This window comes from Athene cunicularia (assembly GCF_003259725.1).
Source record: "Athene cunicularia isolate RWA chromosome 13 unlocalized genomic scaffold, athCun1 chr13_part1, whole genome shotgun sequence".
Lineage (NCBI taxonomy): Eukaryota > Metazoa > Chordata > Aves > Strigiformes > Strigidae > Athene > Athene cunicularia.
In genome coordinates, this window is record NW_020799117.1 from 9,426,469 (window position 1) to 9,443,221 (window position 16,753).

General features: G+C 42.1%; 1 protein-coding gene across 2 annotated transcripts in view; it reads right to left on the reverse strand.

Annotated features, from left to right (window-relative positions):
- Window positions 1–5,465: 5,465 nt before the first annotated feature.
- RNF145 (ring finger protein 145) overlaps window positions 5,466–16,753 on the reverse strand; it is a 46,987-nt gene continuing 35,699 nt past the window's right edge. For both annotated transcript variants that reach the window (XM_026857993.1, XM_026857994.1), the window contains exons 7-11: window positions 12,933–13,073; window positions 11,317–11,499; window positions 9,294–9,441; window positions 8,260–8,616; window positions 5,466–7,106 (exon numbers count right to left, since the gene is read on the reverse strand). In XM_026857993.1, the coding sequence (XP_026713794.1) occupies window positions 6,663–7,106; window positions 8,260–8,616; window positions 9,294–9,441; window positions 11,317–11,499; window positions 12,933–13,073 (1,273 nt within the window). In that variant the 3' untranslated portion in view covers window positions 5,466–6,662. The remainder of the gene's footprint in view (window positions 7,107–8,259; window positions 8,617–9,293; window positions 9,442–11,316; window positions 11,500–12,932; window positions 13,074–16,753) is intronic.

A 16,753-nucleotide genomic window follows, 5' to 3' on the forward strand; every position in this document is an offset into this window, starting at 1 on the left:
TCACACCCTTCCCAGCTCCCTTTTCCTCTTGCCCCTGTCCTCTTCATCCTGGTCACCTCTGTCATTGAAAAGGAGACAAGTGAGCTCTCTGGGAAGCAACCCCCGGTCTTGGGGAAGTTTGGAGTCCCACTGCACGGGACCCTGAGGGGCGAAGTCTAAGCACGGGGCTTAATTTCATCCAGATGTTTTGCAGGGGTCGGAACACCTTCAGGACACGTTTGAGGGTTGGATCCTCAGGAGCAAAGCACAGGTTTAGTGCTGTTTTTCTACCCAGGGAAAAGTTTGATCCCACAGTCTGGTAGAAAGCAAGGCCAGAGGAGCAGGAGCCGCCCGCAGGCAGCGCCGCCCGCCCCCCCCCCATGAAAGCCCAGCACGAATCAATAACCTGGGTCTGGATCCAGAGGGGGCAATTCAGGACCCATCAGTGCACAGCCAGGCCCAGCTAATAAAACTCCACGAGGGTAGGACTTGTGTTTTCTGTTGAGATTACAGCAGCCCACCCATCACCCCAGGCCCAGTGCCTGCCTCCAGGGTGGGGCAGCTGTCAGGACTCATCTAATATTCCTTGTCCACACCAAGGGAAAAAGGTACCCTGTAGCTTTCTTTAGTTCTCCTCTTCAGATCTACACTTTAGGAAAAAAAGGAGACCTGGAAGTCACCAGAGCCATCTTAAATGCAACCCTACTCCGGTGAGAAACGGCTGCACAGGCCCAGTTTTTGTGAAAATGCCTCTAACAGCTTCAGTCAATCCTCACTGCCACGTGCTACAGCTGGACACAGGAACGGGACAGACCAGAGCCCCCAGCTGCACCCGCCGAGCTCAACAAGGAGCTGACTTGCTTGGGTGCATCTTCTGCAGTACTTAAGAATAATATCGAAGTACATCAAAGCATAATGAAGAATTCGAGTGGTATTTACCAGTTGGGTTTGAGGCTTTCCTGCTGATTGTGTCCCACCACCTGTGCAAATGAAGATCATTACCAGCCTTTTTTCCAGCAAGGTGACCAGATCAGCTATACCCAAAACACAACCATAGCAGGTTACAGTTTTTCATTTTTCTTTACGTATCAACACACACTTTCTAACACGGAAGGCCTTTGAGAAATTAATTTCCATCTGAAAACAAACAAGGGCTGAAACAGTTTACAGAGGAACCCATCTTTCAAGGACATTTTCTTTTAAATTGCACAATGTGGCTCTTAGCAAGGAAAATAAATAAAACTTAATCCCTCTGCATTCCAGCTGGCATTTTTTCCCCAAGCTAGAAGCAAACAATCAATTTAAAGAAAACTCAGACTATGGTCAATTAAGAAACTGTATGTCATTTCATTTACAAATACCAGATACCTATTCAATTGATTATTTTTATGCAATTAAGTCAGTTTTACATTTTAAATTCCTAAGAATTAAGTCACTATCCACATCGCAGTCCTGGGCTTTTCACATCTGTTGCTGCAGAATTCTACAGATCATCTGGTCTTTGGCTATTGTATTAGTTCAGAGAGTTTCAGCTACCAGATTTATTTAAGGATGTGGATCATAAGCCTCCAGGAAATGGCAACCACTGGGAAAATTTCTGTCTAGTTACTTGTAACACACAGAAATCTTTTTCTTCTTTTTTTTTTTTTTTCCTTTTTTTTTTTTTTTTTTTTAATTTGGGTTGGTTGCTTATGCATATAAATTGTTTTTCTTTTACATATTTTCTCTTTATCCATGATGGTCATCTTTAGGTTTATGTGCATGCCAGAGATGCTCTCCAAGTTGTAGAGAGATCACCAAGTTTTGCAGGCTTTTCCTCTAAAAGACAGTGTTTGTTTTCAAGAGAATAATCAAGAACTTAGAGCCACAGAATACATTTGCTGAGTGGTTTATCAACTGAAACATCACTTCCTTTATGAAAACAGATGGAATTTCCCTGGCCAGAGTCCCCACGTTGGCACTAGGCACTCCCAGGCACAGCCGTCCAGTGCTGCAGCGCTGAACCGCACCAAGGAGAGAAGTCACTGCACCTCTAGCCTTGGACTCTAGCAGGGTGCTAGCAAATGAAATAGCCATAGCTAAAGGAAACAAGCATTGTCAAAGAGAAAACTGGTATCTTTGGGGTGTGGGGGAGTGAACCGTGATCCTTAATGTGATTGAACATGCATTATCACAAAAACCAGGGACCAGTTAATTTCTGAACTCAGTATTGTAACACTAAAGAGTTTAAAACTGCCTTTGCCAACACCTTTGTGAGTGCAAGCAAAGCCAAAATAGATTGGTAGGGAAATGTATTTCTAGATGTTTCTCACAAATGTTTTTACGGGGTGACATCACAGGCAAGACTTAGAATAAGCAATCCTTACAGGACAGACTTAGCTAGTATGCAACAGCTCCAGACACTGCAGAGACTGGGAAATAGTGCTGGAAAATTATTTAAAGGTCTCTTCAGACAAATTTAACATGCAGAAAGAAAAAGAAGCCAACACCAATCCACTAGTTGCCTCCCCAGCCCTCCTCAGAGCAGCAGAAGCCAGCAGTGGTCCATAGCCCTTCCTTCTTGGGAACTTCCAATGCAGCGATTACCGTGTCGTGCTGTGCTGTGCCACCTGCTTCAAGCCCAGCGAGCTCCCTGCTGTTTGCTCTCCTGAGCTGAACAAATCCCGGGAACATCAGTTTCATTCTAATTTAGCTACTTTCATTCTGAACACAGCTCACTTCCCAAAAACATAACATGCTTTGAACAGACAGTTCTCTTGCCCAAGCATGGTTGGTTTGGCTTCGTTTAGGTTTTGTTGGTTTTTGTTGTTTTTTGTTTTTTTTTTTTAAGACACTGATATCAACCTTCTTGTGTATCTTATTTGCTAGAGACAATTTGAATTTTGAACCAACTGAAATCAAACTCCTTAACGTCCCCTGCCAGTTAGGAAAAGTTTTACAAGTTTGTTCTCAGACATTCAGATAGTTTAGCCCAAACTCTGGTCTACTTTAGGAAAAGGGTTGAGATAGCCTAGAAATTTAATTTAAAATAAATCAGGGAAGAAAGGAAAGGAACTTGGAATGAAGATGTTTTCCCACACTGGAAAACCTTGTGCATTTCAAGAACTCTCTGCCTTGGCATAAAATAAAGTTCTTCGCTAGGAACAAGGAAGGAAATAGATTCTTCTGTTGCAAAGCAGCTAAAAGCCAGGGGAGCTGAGAGCAGTGCAATTCAAACCAAGGCTTTCAACTCAAATTCCTAGCCAAAGACTTGTTTGCTCTTTTCATGGAGTCATCTCACCTTATGTAAATGTATTTCCAAGCCCAGACCAATGGTCTCTGTAAATCAGCAGTGCTGGGATACTCAACAGGATTGACTCGACATACACCATCACATCACGTGATCAGCACTCCCTCTTCCAATAAAAAAACAACCAGCCATAAAATTTCCAACTGTTCCCATTATATCACCTGGCTGGAAGCATTTTTTGGAGTCCAAATGTTTGTCAATCACGCCACCATCAGAAGGGGTCCACATGAAGATGATTTCAAGCCTCAGTCTACATTTACCCCAATCATAAACATTCAAAAAGCATTTTTTTTACCCCATTTACTCATTCACAGCTGCAGAGAAAAATCAACTCACAGCAAGCCGTGTCCAAGAGGGAGTTCTGCACTAGGCAAAGCTCAGGGGTCAGAAGCCTTCACCCAGATGTTCTACAGAGCACCGAGACACAAGGTTCATTTCTTTCCTTACCTTCCTGCTCCCCCATGGCAGCCTGTCCCCTTTTTCTCCTGTCCCCCTTCAAGTTATGCAGTTTATTTCTTCTGCAAGGTCTAATTTGGCGAGTTTTGGAGTTTCACTCCTGCACTTCCTGACTCATAATATACAGCCTGCTTGGCTTATCAGTATTTCTTTTCCATCCACCCCCATTTCATGCAGGCTTATTTTTAAGTTCCTTCTAGAGCTAGCTGTCCCTAGTTTTTAAGAAAAAGATATTCTGTCAGCATTTTTGAGTTGGAAGAACAAAGACGAAGCAAAAATGAACACATACACACCCACACCCCCTCCTTGAACTTTCTAGTCCAACTGATTTTACTAATCTGTTACCTCTGCCTCATGAACCCGCAGTTAAGTATACACTCCACCTCAGCTTGCTCTCTACAAACAACTCTTTGTAATGGTGTTGGCATCTCATGAAGGTAATTTCCATCTTTCAAGAAAAGTCCTGTTCCTATGAACTCTCCACGCTAGTAGGCTCTCCTCTCTCCTCTCCTCCTTGAAAATACCCTTCTTACAGTAAAAAAATGTGCATCAGAGTTGTTTTCATCTCATCATGCTCCTCTTGCCAGGCTGTAGAGCTCTGCTTAGGTTGCCTGAGCCCCATCCATCTTTGAGCACCCTCTCCAGCACAGAATAGTTGCTTTTGGTTCACTCCAGCAGGAATCTTGCAGAAGAGTTTCTCCTGAAAGACAGCACACACCTTTCTAGTCCATCAGGCTCCTTTCCAGTGCCACATCCATGTTTCCAACCTGCAGTCCTGGCAGGCAGCACGGTTGTTGAATCTCTTGTAGATTCTTAATGAGCAGTCTCTCCAGGCACACTTACCTCTTACCGATGTCCTCTCCTCCAGCTCTTGTGTTACCAATTAGCTGTGAATAATTTAGGGTAGAAATTAAAGGTTTATTGCCAAGAAATAAGTCAGGCTTAGAAACAGCTTCTTGGCATAAGCAGTAAAGGCAAACCTTGGGTTTTGTTACTTTTTCAACACCACTTCCCATATTTATCAAAGTGATGATGGACATACTGTGTGGGATAGCAACAAACTGGAGCTGATGACCCCCGTGATTCCCTCCTGCCCTTGTGTGAATACTGTAGATGAGCACAAGTTCCCCTCCTCCCTTGTGATCACCCGAGGTACCTACAGAGCAGTCACAACCCCTCCAATCTTAATTTCACAGGACTGACTAAGCTCTCTCCTGCTCCCGTTGGCCTGGGGTACCACTTGCTCCCTACTCTGTAAGTGAGGTGATCTTGCACAAAGGAAAAAACCTCCCATCACTGGTGTGAGGAACTTCTGAGGTCATTTTTCCACACCCAGGGGCAGCAAGCAGGGTTTCACAGAGCATCCTTCAAGAACGTATTCTGTGAATTGAGGCAAAGCATCGTGAATTGTTTCATGATGCTGAACAGCACTCTGTGACAGTGCTGCCCAGAAATTCCCCATTTCCCAACTCCACAGACTTTTAAGTGTGGCTAGAATGGAAACAGTCTAAATTATGCAATGCCTCAGTGTTCTGCTGTTGTTCTGTACTGGCAGGTGGCAAGGACCAGGGAAGGCCAGGAGGTACCACAACACACAGCATCAAAATGGAAATGTGGGAAGAGAGTGTGCTTCAGAAGTTCCACCGATCTCCAAGGGGAACAGAAATACTACTGCAGAAGAGCATCTCAACACATACTTAATTAGTAGAACTGCAGTACAAGAATCACATAACCAGGTGTAAAAATCTTCAAATGTAATTTATTAAGACATTCAGCTATGTCTGTCAGTCTACATCCAAATTTACTACTAAAAATAAAATAGTATCACATTTCACATTAGGAATACCGACTTTGAAAAACACTTGAGTCAAGCCTATCGTATAAATAAGTGACTAATTTCTCTTCATATCAAAATTCACATAAAAAAATTGCCTGCCCCTACTCCCACCTATTTCCCCACCCCAGTTCTACTTGAAGCCATGATGCATGTAAAAATTTAGGTATGGACATGTCCTTGTCAAAGAAAAAAAGGTGCAAACCTATTAACAGCTTTAAAAGTGGCATTTGCGGAGTCTGATCATACACAATAATGTACTCATTCCCAAAGTGCAAATATCGCCAGAGTTTAATACTGCTTTAATTCAGCTGCAAGAATTAAACATTACACAGCACAGTACTGCAAGGCCTTTATCTGTGCCCTAAAACTCATCCCACTTTCCTCCTGCACACGGTAGCAGAGGTCAAAGTGTTCATTAGAGCTTTAGTTTACTTCATACAGCCCAGACTGTGCCCATTATTAGCAAAAGTTTCATATACATCAAAATATTGAAGACTCCGTCATAAAAGTCAAGAGTCACTATAGATTACATGAATTCAAATGCAATTGCCCCACCAAGAACACCCAAAGCATACACATGACGTATTAAGAGTGCTTCCATCTTCTAGTACAATCACTGCTGTTTTATCTTTGATTTTTGCTTACGTGCCATAAAAAAATTTTGTCAGCAAAGCTGTACCTCAGTCAGAGACCAGCAACTCACTGCACTGAACACCTCTCGGGTACCCTGGGACATGGCTGTATGCGATACCCTCTTCCTGACTGTAACACGAGCTAAAGTTCTGTCCGTCTGTCTACACAACCTCTTACACACCTCTTGTTCCTCTTATCCCTCACCTACACATTGAAAACACTCTTTCACTGCAATTTATTTCCAGACATCCTTCCTATGCCCACAGTTCAGAGAGCTTCTGGAGTCATTTCTACTGCATCTCACTGGAGTTACCACTATCAAGCAGCCCACAAAAATCAGCATGGGAGATTATATTTTGACCAGCATTAATAGCTAAACTTCTTTCACAGCTGTGGAAGGATTGGTTTTCTTCTGAGTCAAACTTGGATCTCTGAAATGTGTTTGTTCCCACGTCATCCTTTGTCACCTCAGGGCTGGACACAGACCCTTGGATCCCGAGCAGGGCACCCCTCTGGGGCTGCAGTTATTTCTGCAGCACAAGCTGCTCCCTGGCTGGCCTCACAGGGGCTGCTGTCACCGTCTGTGCTCTGAGCACCCTCTGTCTGGGCAGAGGCCTCCAGGCTGTCCTGTCCCTCAGCAGCTTGTCCATTGCTCTTGCCTGGGCTGTCTTTCGCATTTGGCCCATTGTCCTGTTCAACACCGGGGGGCTCCGCTGCATCTCCAGGTCTGGTATTTTGCTCTGCACTAGAATTTGGCTGTTGAACTGGCTCTGGTCCCAGTCCTGGTAGCTGTGAAGGACTCTTAAGTTGGCAGTGGCACAGAGGGCAGGTTTCTTGCACATACAGCCACTTCTTAAGACAACCCGCATGAAAAAAATGGCTACATGGTGTGATTACAGCAGTTTTCATATCCTGAAAGACACGAAAAAAGAAAGAGAGTATTATTTGCAGTCCCATTCCTCTCACCCCATATATGTAGTAGGTCTACTACCCACAGAGGAGATGGAGACAGTCCACAGGCAAGCAAAAGAATGTTTCTTCCTTGATACCAACAAGTCTCCACATTCAAATACACACACAATTCAAACACAGGCCAGGTTTGGCTGTATGTATTACAAGGATTAGAAATTAGGCAAAAAACTTCATTTATAAAGCATTATTAAACTTAAATAAAAGCTTTTGTAGGCTGAGTCACAGGATTAATTGGCTTAAGAAACAATTGTGCAAGTCAAAACCAGCACACTTACAGACACAACCTGTAACAGCAGCAAACTAGAAAAGAAGCAGCACCCTAACTCTGTCAGCCAAGACCCATGTATTACTAGGTCTGGTGTTTCAAACACTGTCATTCAGTCTGGAACTGGTAGTTTTACTCTTCAAAGAGCATGTATCAAGTTTGGAATCAATCCAAAACTCTATGAACTGCACTCTACTAATTTTAGGGTGGTTCTTTCACTGTCATATGTAACCACAATTTCTATCCAAGAGAAAAGAGACTTTGGAGCTAGAGGGGTGATAAAGATATTAATTTCAGCATTGATTTCTAAGGTCCTTACACCTGCTAGCTTACATTAGAAAGACACTTAACCTTTTGATAATTAGGTTTCTGTTATAAAACTGACATTGCACATGAAGTTCAAGTCGCTATGTCTACAGAGACTGAGCTGCTTCTATGGAGTAATAACAAATCAGCTACTGAGTACACATTGTCCTTCAGTAACAAAATCTTCCACTAATGAAGAAAGGGCACATTTGCTGTTACTACTGAGACCAGCTCAACCCACACACAAGAGGTTTCAAAGAAGCTCAAGGACACAGTTTGTTGCATAACTGAAGAAAAAAGAATGAAAGCTTGAACACATCCAAACTGTATCTTTATTGGTTAAAAACTATCTCAGTGCCAGCACTCCAGATCAATTTACACAAAGCAGAGAACTGGGTAATCCAAGTAGTTTATTGAGCACAATACTACACATTAAACATGATACAATTAACTTATTTTCCTAGTTGCAGACTGAACCTGGTATTTAAGTTCAAGTCAATATTTTGACACTTCCATTCTTACCTGGTAGCAGATAGCACAGATATCATTGTGTTGCTCCAGCTGCTCTTTTGTGGCAACAGGCAGTGATTTGATCTTATTCACAGCATCTCTGCGAAGAAGGAAACTTTTCCACCCCAGCTGGGCCCGCAACCACACATTGTAATAGGAGTGAATGAAGATGATCACAGAACCCATCACAGTCCATTCACCAAAGATCGTTTCCGAGACACCATATGCCACCACACAGAGAGCAACCAGGAATTCCAGCAACCGGTATGTGCCATTTACATAATAGATCACATCATCCATATTTTCCACTGGTTCTTTTCTGAACTCCTCCACCATAAACAAAACATAAATGAAGAGTGTCCCAAGCACCTGTAACACAGTGCAAGACCGTGAGCTCAACATTCAGTTCTGAACTGGAGCTAAGTCATTCAGCATTGTCCACCGAGCTCTGTACACACAATGCTCCCAAATCAAACAGGGCAGAAGCCCCAAAGTAGTAAAATTGCTGCTGAACTTCAAGACAAACAAAAGTCACTCTTTCTTACAAAGCATTTAAGCTTGTTCCCAAGTACCTCCCCTTCTGTACTGAGTCCAGAATATAGCTTGAGTTGATTAAACAAAAGTGCTGAGCAGAATGAGGGGGGATTTCATAAATTTAATAATAAAAAACGCAAGTTATAACAAACAGTACAAAACATTTCCTGTATTTACACTATTTGTTTTGAACATCAGACTACTTTCAAAGAGCCACAGCTAAATAACAATGCATAAATGAGTGGTCTGGAAAAAAAACCCTTTTTACTGTGACAGTTATGCCTTCAAAAGCCTTCTGGCTTTACAATTTGAAACATACTTCCATTCACCTATGTTCTCAGCCCACCCCAAGGAACTCCTTAGCCTCAGATATAGGATAAAGAGGTTTTATATCATATCTTGTACTTCTGCCCTTCTATCATCCCTCTTCTCATCATGTTATTTCCCCCCCCGAGCAACAGCATCACAGCAAATGCAGGGCTTCACAGTTACAACAGGGCTAACATTCTTACCTGAAGAGAGGTCAAAATACTGCTGGAGATAATGATCAACAGCCAGAAATCCATGTGGAAAAACTGACAAATCATGTAGGCCATGTACGCAGGGAACACGAGTAAGAACAAACAGAGGCTGACTGCTCGGAAGTGCTTCCACAGACTCCTGCAAACAACACAATGGGTTTTTATTTTTCAAGTCAGATTTGAGTGTCAGAATAAGAATAGGCTGACTGTTGGATGTAGGCACATTAGATGTTTTCTCAAGGCTTTAACTTGTTGAAAGGAGTTTCTATTTTACTTGGGTATAGCCGCATTCCCAGAATGTATGCCTACAATATATACAGTATGAAAAGATCCCTCTCATCGGACCTTTGCTGTTTTCAATACAAAGACAAAGATTATAGGCAAAAAATTCACCTACAGTAGTTGTCATAATGGGTCAAGTCAGTGGTTAGATAAATTAAGTACCTTAGATACTGAATGCTTCTGATGGAAGTCCATTAAAATAAAGAAAAACATTAAATATGCATGTAATTTTGTATACTACTTTATATAAACAGTTCTTCCAAATGATATATTTATTACAACTCCTCTATGTCTTTTTTGCTAATATGCATGTATTCCCTTTCATCACCAGATTTAACCCTGCTGCCTTTATTCTCCAATTCAAAGATCACGAAAGAAGAAATGTAGTGGGACTTGAACATTCATCTCTGCCAGTTCTTACACTGCTCCTATGATCTCCTTCTTCCTAATCTCCTCCCCAACCTAAACACACCATCAATCTTTTTACACCCACCCATTTCTGAAAGCTTTCAGAGTATCTCCAGTAATTTACTACACTACCTCGACATGTCCCTCAGGTTATACTTTAACATCATTTAGCTCTGGAAATGGGGTACAGAAAAAGTCAAAGTACTGGGGGGACAGGACAGCAGCAGAAATGGGCTAATTGAATACAGCCTGAAGAAACATCAGAACACTACTGTGAAGTCTGCAATTCTCTGTCTGTGGGTGAGGGAGAAAGGGAGAGCTGAAGTGGAATTTACCCTGATCCTAGTTGATTTAGAACTGCCTGGGAGATATAGCAGAAGAGAGTTAAAACACTATCACCACAGACTGCTTGTTTAAAGTGGGCAGATGCTCATATCCTGGCTCTCCTCCCTTTCCCTCTGTTACTATATTGGAAGCTAACATTGCTGCAGGCAGAACATGCTGGCTAGAAGTAGCCTTTAAGCTAAACAAACTCTCTACACATAAATAAACCTTCTCTTATTTCCTCACTTACAGGTTACAGAAAGGGAAAAGACACAAGCAATTAACAAAGATACAAACAGATTAATATCAGAACACCAGATACAGCTCTTCAAAACACAAATTAACAACAAGCCCATATGATCAGAACATCTGGTGCTCTAACGCAAGCCTTCCACCACTTATTTTCCGCCAGTAAACCCTACCATTTTGGGATCACAGCCTCACAGAAAAATAGGTTTTACAGTATCTTAACACAAGGCCCCTAGAAATTTCCCATCCTCAATAGCTAAGACCACTGCCTTAGAGGGAAACCTATCCAACTGCAGAGGAGGTTAAGCAAAACCATTCTGCAAATCCACACAATGGAGTGTGGGTGGGGAGAGCACAGGCACTGGAGTCCTGGATTTGCTTAACCGAGACCACCGTGCACTGACATTCTTGCTGGGGAGAAAAAACACTGAATAGTGTAACAGTCAGAGTGGGCAGCCAGCTGCTGCAGAACAGCATGGTCTTGCACAGGCTGGATGGACGCAGTCCTGAGCAGGAGCAGGTGACCGAAGGCAGCTCTGTTTGCCAGCACGGTGAAAAGTATTACTGTGCCCTTGAGGAAGCAGGACAGAGAGGAAAAAAAAAATAGAAAATTTAGACTAGAAATCTGCTTACAGAAAAGGCAGGGTAACTTTACAAGCTACTAGAAGTCCAAATCAGGCCATCATTTACTAGTTTATCACCTCCTAAACCAGCATTGAGTAACTTCCAGTTTAGAAAACCAGTCTCTTACTTGTCCCTTGAGGCTCCCAATGCCAAGACAATGGGATCAGCAATTTCCAGCATGGACTGAAGTATGGACGCCACCACAATGAAAAGAATAATACTGAGCAGGAACGCCCGATGCACAACTTGGAGCTCAATCAAACCTGTCTGCACAGCCAGGATCAGGAGTGTGACTCCTTCAGTCATTCCCCTGCAGATCAACACAGTCAAAAGAACAATCACATCTTTCTGTGTGTCAATGTTGGTTCAAAAATACATCTAGAAACACCAGGAAATAAGCTGTCACAGCCCTTCAAATGTCACTGGTTTTAGCTTTTACTGATGTCCCTGCTAAGGCTTTAGCCAGAGGGGAATGTTTTCAGAAACACTGAAGCATTGGGGGTTAGGAACTAGCAGATTTCAAAGGCTGCTCCTGACTAGCAGTGTGTGGGCTACATCCAGCCCAGCAGATACCACCCAGCGACAGAATCATTCCCCTCTATCCAGCACAAAGCATTTTAAAGACCCAGGTTGTGTTTTAAGGGGATGTGATCCCTGGTTGACACCTGGTTTATACCTAGTGCAGGATTAAGGTTGTGTCTTAATCCAGCCTCAGTGTTGCCTACACAAGCCTGAAGCAGCCCTGCTATGTCTGCACCTGGGTACTCATCAGCCTCATCTGGAGATCACCATGAGGGTCCTCTCAATCCCTTACATTTCCCCATCACCCTTCTGCCTGTCCTCTGGCCCTGGGGAAGCATCCTTGACTCAACACCTCACCCAGTGCCCAGTTTAAGCAAATCAGGAGTTGAGCTGTTTTTTCAGTTTTTCAATTTTTTTAGTTTATTCTCTCCGTTCCTATACCAAATACAGCTGTCCACTTCCTTTTGGCTTGGAACCTCAGGCTGAATTTAATACCTCCAAGGACTACAATTTAGCACCAGTATTTGATGCAGTTAAAGTACACATCACCCAGCACCACATGCTTCCCCAAAACATGCTTTTATGTAGACTACTGCTGGGCAACCTGATTTATCCCATTTTTGCTTCCACATCTTGGAATGCAAAATGTAAAACATTCTTTTACATATGGTCTGGACTTTATCTGTAGAGTTAAGGACTGGAATAACAGAAAAGTAGTGTCATACCTAGGATCCCAATTTCATATTAGACAAGTTTGGACAAGCATTAAGAAAAGACAGTTTCTATATTTTGACTATTTCCTGTAGTAATTTACAGGCAACCCATACAACTGTATTTTAAGCCTCATAGATTAGTAATGTTTCCCACATGACTACCGGGTAAATGAGGAAATTGAAATATGAAGTGTTTATATTATCCAATCATGTGAGAATTTTCCAGTGACTCATAAAAATGAAAGCACTAAGACAATCAAACTGTGTAATTATAAATCCCAACTAACAGCCCAGAATTTGTTACAGAATCAACCATCTCCCAGGAAGCCTGTGACAAGCTGTATTTTCACCTCATATCCTTCCAATGCACACACAGACTGGCATACAAAAAGCCTTAAGGATACCCAAAATTTCATAAATCAAAAAACTGCAATGCAACCCATATAGTTCTATATAAATCCCTTTTTGTCTGCTTCTTTTTAGACCCTAGGCACAACCAGACACGTACCTGTTCATGGCAGGATCATTCATGAATGCTCGGTAACCCTGCAAGTAAAACTTGCAGAGGGTCAGAACTCCCAAAGCGACAAAAGAGACTGTGAAGACCAAGCCCAGCAGTGAGTATGGAGTACTACAGCATTCAGCAATACTGTAAAGAGAGGGGAAAAGAAACAAAAAGGTTAATCAATTGAAAGCAATGTGATGAGCTCTCCCCTTGTCCTGTTAACTGTGCAAACTGGGTTTAAAGCAAAGTTGCATTGGTTTAATGAAAATGTTAAAAGCTGTTCATCACCATAAAATCCTCCTATAAGAAGAAAAAGAAGAGACGTATTCTGTTACTTCTTTGTTTAAACTGGACAGATCCTCATATCTTTCCTGAGTTCTTCATCTCAGCTGCACCTCAGCTCCCCAGCTAGTGAGGCCGTCAGGCCAGTTAAGGGCTGTGCTGGGGCATTTCTCTCTCCGGTCCCTCTCCTGCACTGTGCCACACGGTGGCACTGTCCTGCTTGCGTAGGTTTTTCATAACCAAAAGTCAATTTGACAGTCACAATGTGCCCAGGTTAATGTTGAAGTTTCAGCCAGCTACCAGAAACAGTTAAAGCAGACGGATGCACTACGGCACTTTCCACCCAGATCCACAATAGTGCAAACAAACATGAAACTGATAAATACTACTGGGAGTCTGGGGGCTTTCTGACAGCGTTCACATCAAGCTCAGGTAGGCAACAGCTGTTTTTCAAACAGCTAAGCCAGAAACAGCAGTAAAAGACAGTGAATAATATTCTCCCTCAGCAGGTTTCTTCCTCTCTTTTGCTACAGCAGCAAAGTCCCAAAAATTGAGACCCCAGAATACCTTTGATGATGCTGAGAATAGCTACATTATTTCAGCTCCCTCACCTTGGGACAGCTCTTCTGATGATCCTGGCACTGCAATATTTGGAGCAGCCTAAACCTCTGAGCATACTTCAGCCTCCGAAACATTACACTACCAGAACAAGGGGAGTGCAGTGCAGTGCACCCACATGCCCCAATAAGTATAGAACCACGTGTCAGCCAGGGATCATACATCTGGAAAGCCTCACATGCATAATCAGAGGTAATAACACTGACACCACCATTAATTTAAAAAAGAAAAAACCCAAACTTTTGTTTCACCAGGATAGTAGTCATGTGAGACAAATTACAGTGGTCAAAAACATGCCATGGTAATTAACTGACTGAAGAATGAACTGATCCAGTGCTCTGACAGAACTTTGAGGAAGCACGTGCTTCAAAAGTAAAGTTTGTCCAAGAGACATTTACTTTGTTAATGATTACTGTAACAGGAAATCTCCTTTGAAAGCAATTCACAGCAGAAAATGTTGATGTGTTTATATATACTATTTGCAGTGCTTCTGGTAAGCCTTCAAATTCTGCCTGTTTACCAAATCTTACAAGCTTTTTCAGCCTTGCTCATGTTCCTGCTGGTCAAGGCAGTGAGAAAATGCAGTATTTAAAGCAGCTATTTATGTAGGATATTTGAGAAACTCTAAGTTTTGCTTCAAAATAAATTATCAGAAATCAGGAGTTCTGGCTTCTCTGCCCAATGCCCAATCCTTTTTTTTAAATTTTATTACCCTTCTTAACTTATTTCCAGACAATCTGCTATGCAGAGGTCCCAGAGGAGCTTAAGAGCTCAAAGAGAAGGCTGGGGAGCTCTCAGTGTATGTGTTCATGTGTAAAGCACAAATTTATAAACTCTCCCAAAGAGCTGAACTCTTCCAAGGTTTCTCAAAAATCACAGCAGTTACATCTTCATGGAAAAAACTGAGAGGAACAGCAAGGACAATGAAAGGTAGAGTGCAGGTTTTTTAACAGAAAATATGCAAGAGCAAGCTTTCCAGTTTGGGAAGCACAGACCTATGCTACACTCTTAATTTTAAAGAAACATACAGAACTGTTTGGTCTTATATTTTTTTCCCCAATACATGAATTGAGGGCATTGAATGAAACTATATGGATTTAAACAATCAAGATGGATTTTTCATCAGACAGGCCAAGTTAAGCTGTGAAACTCCTTGCCTCAGGATCTTTCAAATAACACAAGTGTACACAGTTTCAAGGGTAGAAAGCACAAACTGATGGAAGAGAAGTCTTTTGAGGGTTACTGAATACGTATTAAACATATGTTGGATGTGAGACTCAGAGGTACTAAGAAGCGTCCTGCTTGTCATATTACGAGTGGGTGTCTTACCAGGCACCCATTTATGGCCATTGCTGGAAATTGGATCCTAGGCTAGATCAGTATTTGGTCTGACCCAGTACAGCCACTCAGACATTCTTATGAAAAAATCAGAGGCAGCTGTTCTGCACACCCCAATTGCTCTCACCTGAATTCCAGATACACTATTTAAGCAATCATTACACTTAAAGGGCACGGATGCAGAATTCACTCACTTTCATGGAAAAGCACATCTTTTCTTCTTGTTAAACAGCCAGCACTACATTAACTGGCCTCAGAAGCTATTTGAGCTTCCTCCTAAGGGCTAAGAGGCTGTTAGTGGTACTAAGGTGAATAAGCATTTATTATTTTTCTACTGTGATAGAGCTGAGAACACTGAGAATATCTATATAGTTTTTTCTGTATTTTTCCAACTGCAGAAGAACATCAGAGTTCAACTGGTATTCACTGACTCAGATCAAGCCAATGCAAGTCTGCAAAGCAAGTTCCCTGCTTTCCCATGATTAGAGGAAGTCTAACAATTTGGTGTAGGAATAAACTAAACTTATTTACTAAGAAAAGGATAGCTTCCCCCACCTCTGCTAACCGCAGTACTCTATTGTAACAAAACTAAAATTGCAGCAGAGATGAACAGGAGGAAAAACTTCAGACACCAATGGTTTTGTTAGCAACCAGGTAAGAGTCAGTGCTTTTACATAATGGCGTGTGACACTGTAAGCAATCTTAATACTACATGCAATAAAACCTCTGGCATGTCTTCTTAAAGTTAATTAATTTTGACAGCTTACACTATAGCACTATATACACACAGAAAGGGGCAAGAAAAAGCTAAGCAATTAGGAAGTCTGATTGGAAGTCTGTGGTGATGAGCAAGTTACCCAAACAGAACTAAAGATGTATGGTCTCTAAAGAATACGTCCTATGTTACTGTGTGTTTAGACAACTATTACTTCCTTTCTCCCCATCCCACTATTATACTAATTTGCCTAACCCACCTTCTGCAACACACCCAGTTCCTCTCTGCCCTTTCATGTGCTCTAATTTCTGGTTCAACAGCACCCAAAGGCAATGTAGGGTGCAGTCAGAAGAATCACTCAAATGCTGCCCTTCTCTCAGTAAGAGCACTCATGAGCCTCTCTCCTTTACCCTACAACCAGTTTTTACAAAGTTTTGGGAATTTGGTATATAAGACCTTTATACCTCTGCCAAATTAACCACTGGGCTCAAAGGTTACTTTGGGAGTTAGCTACTTCAGCTACTTGGATGAACTCAAGAATGTGTCCCACACCAGAACGAAGAAACAAGACATAAAGGGCTCCAAAAGCCACACAATCATGAATCAGATATCAGTTGGACTGAATTTCAGCTGAAATATCTCAGACTTAAAACCAAGCTGTATCCTGAACACTTCTGGACCAAAGCTCTAATTATAGCTATTCCCTCATCAAAGGAATATTTTACTTTCTTTGGGAATTATTCCACAGTTCTACTAATGCTGTCTGTTCTGAACAAGATCCATGCCTCTGAAAGGACAAGCTTAACAGTGTTTACATACATAGTCACTGTGATAAGGACAAATACTTGTTGTGTATCCAAATGCAATAAAG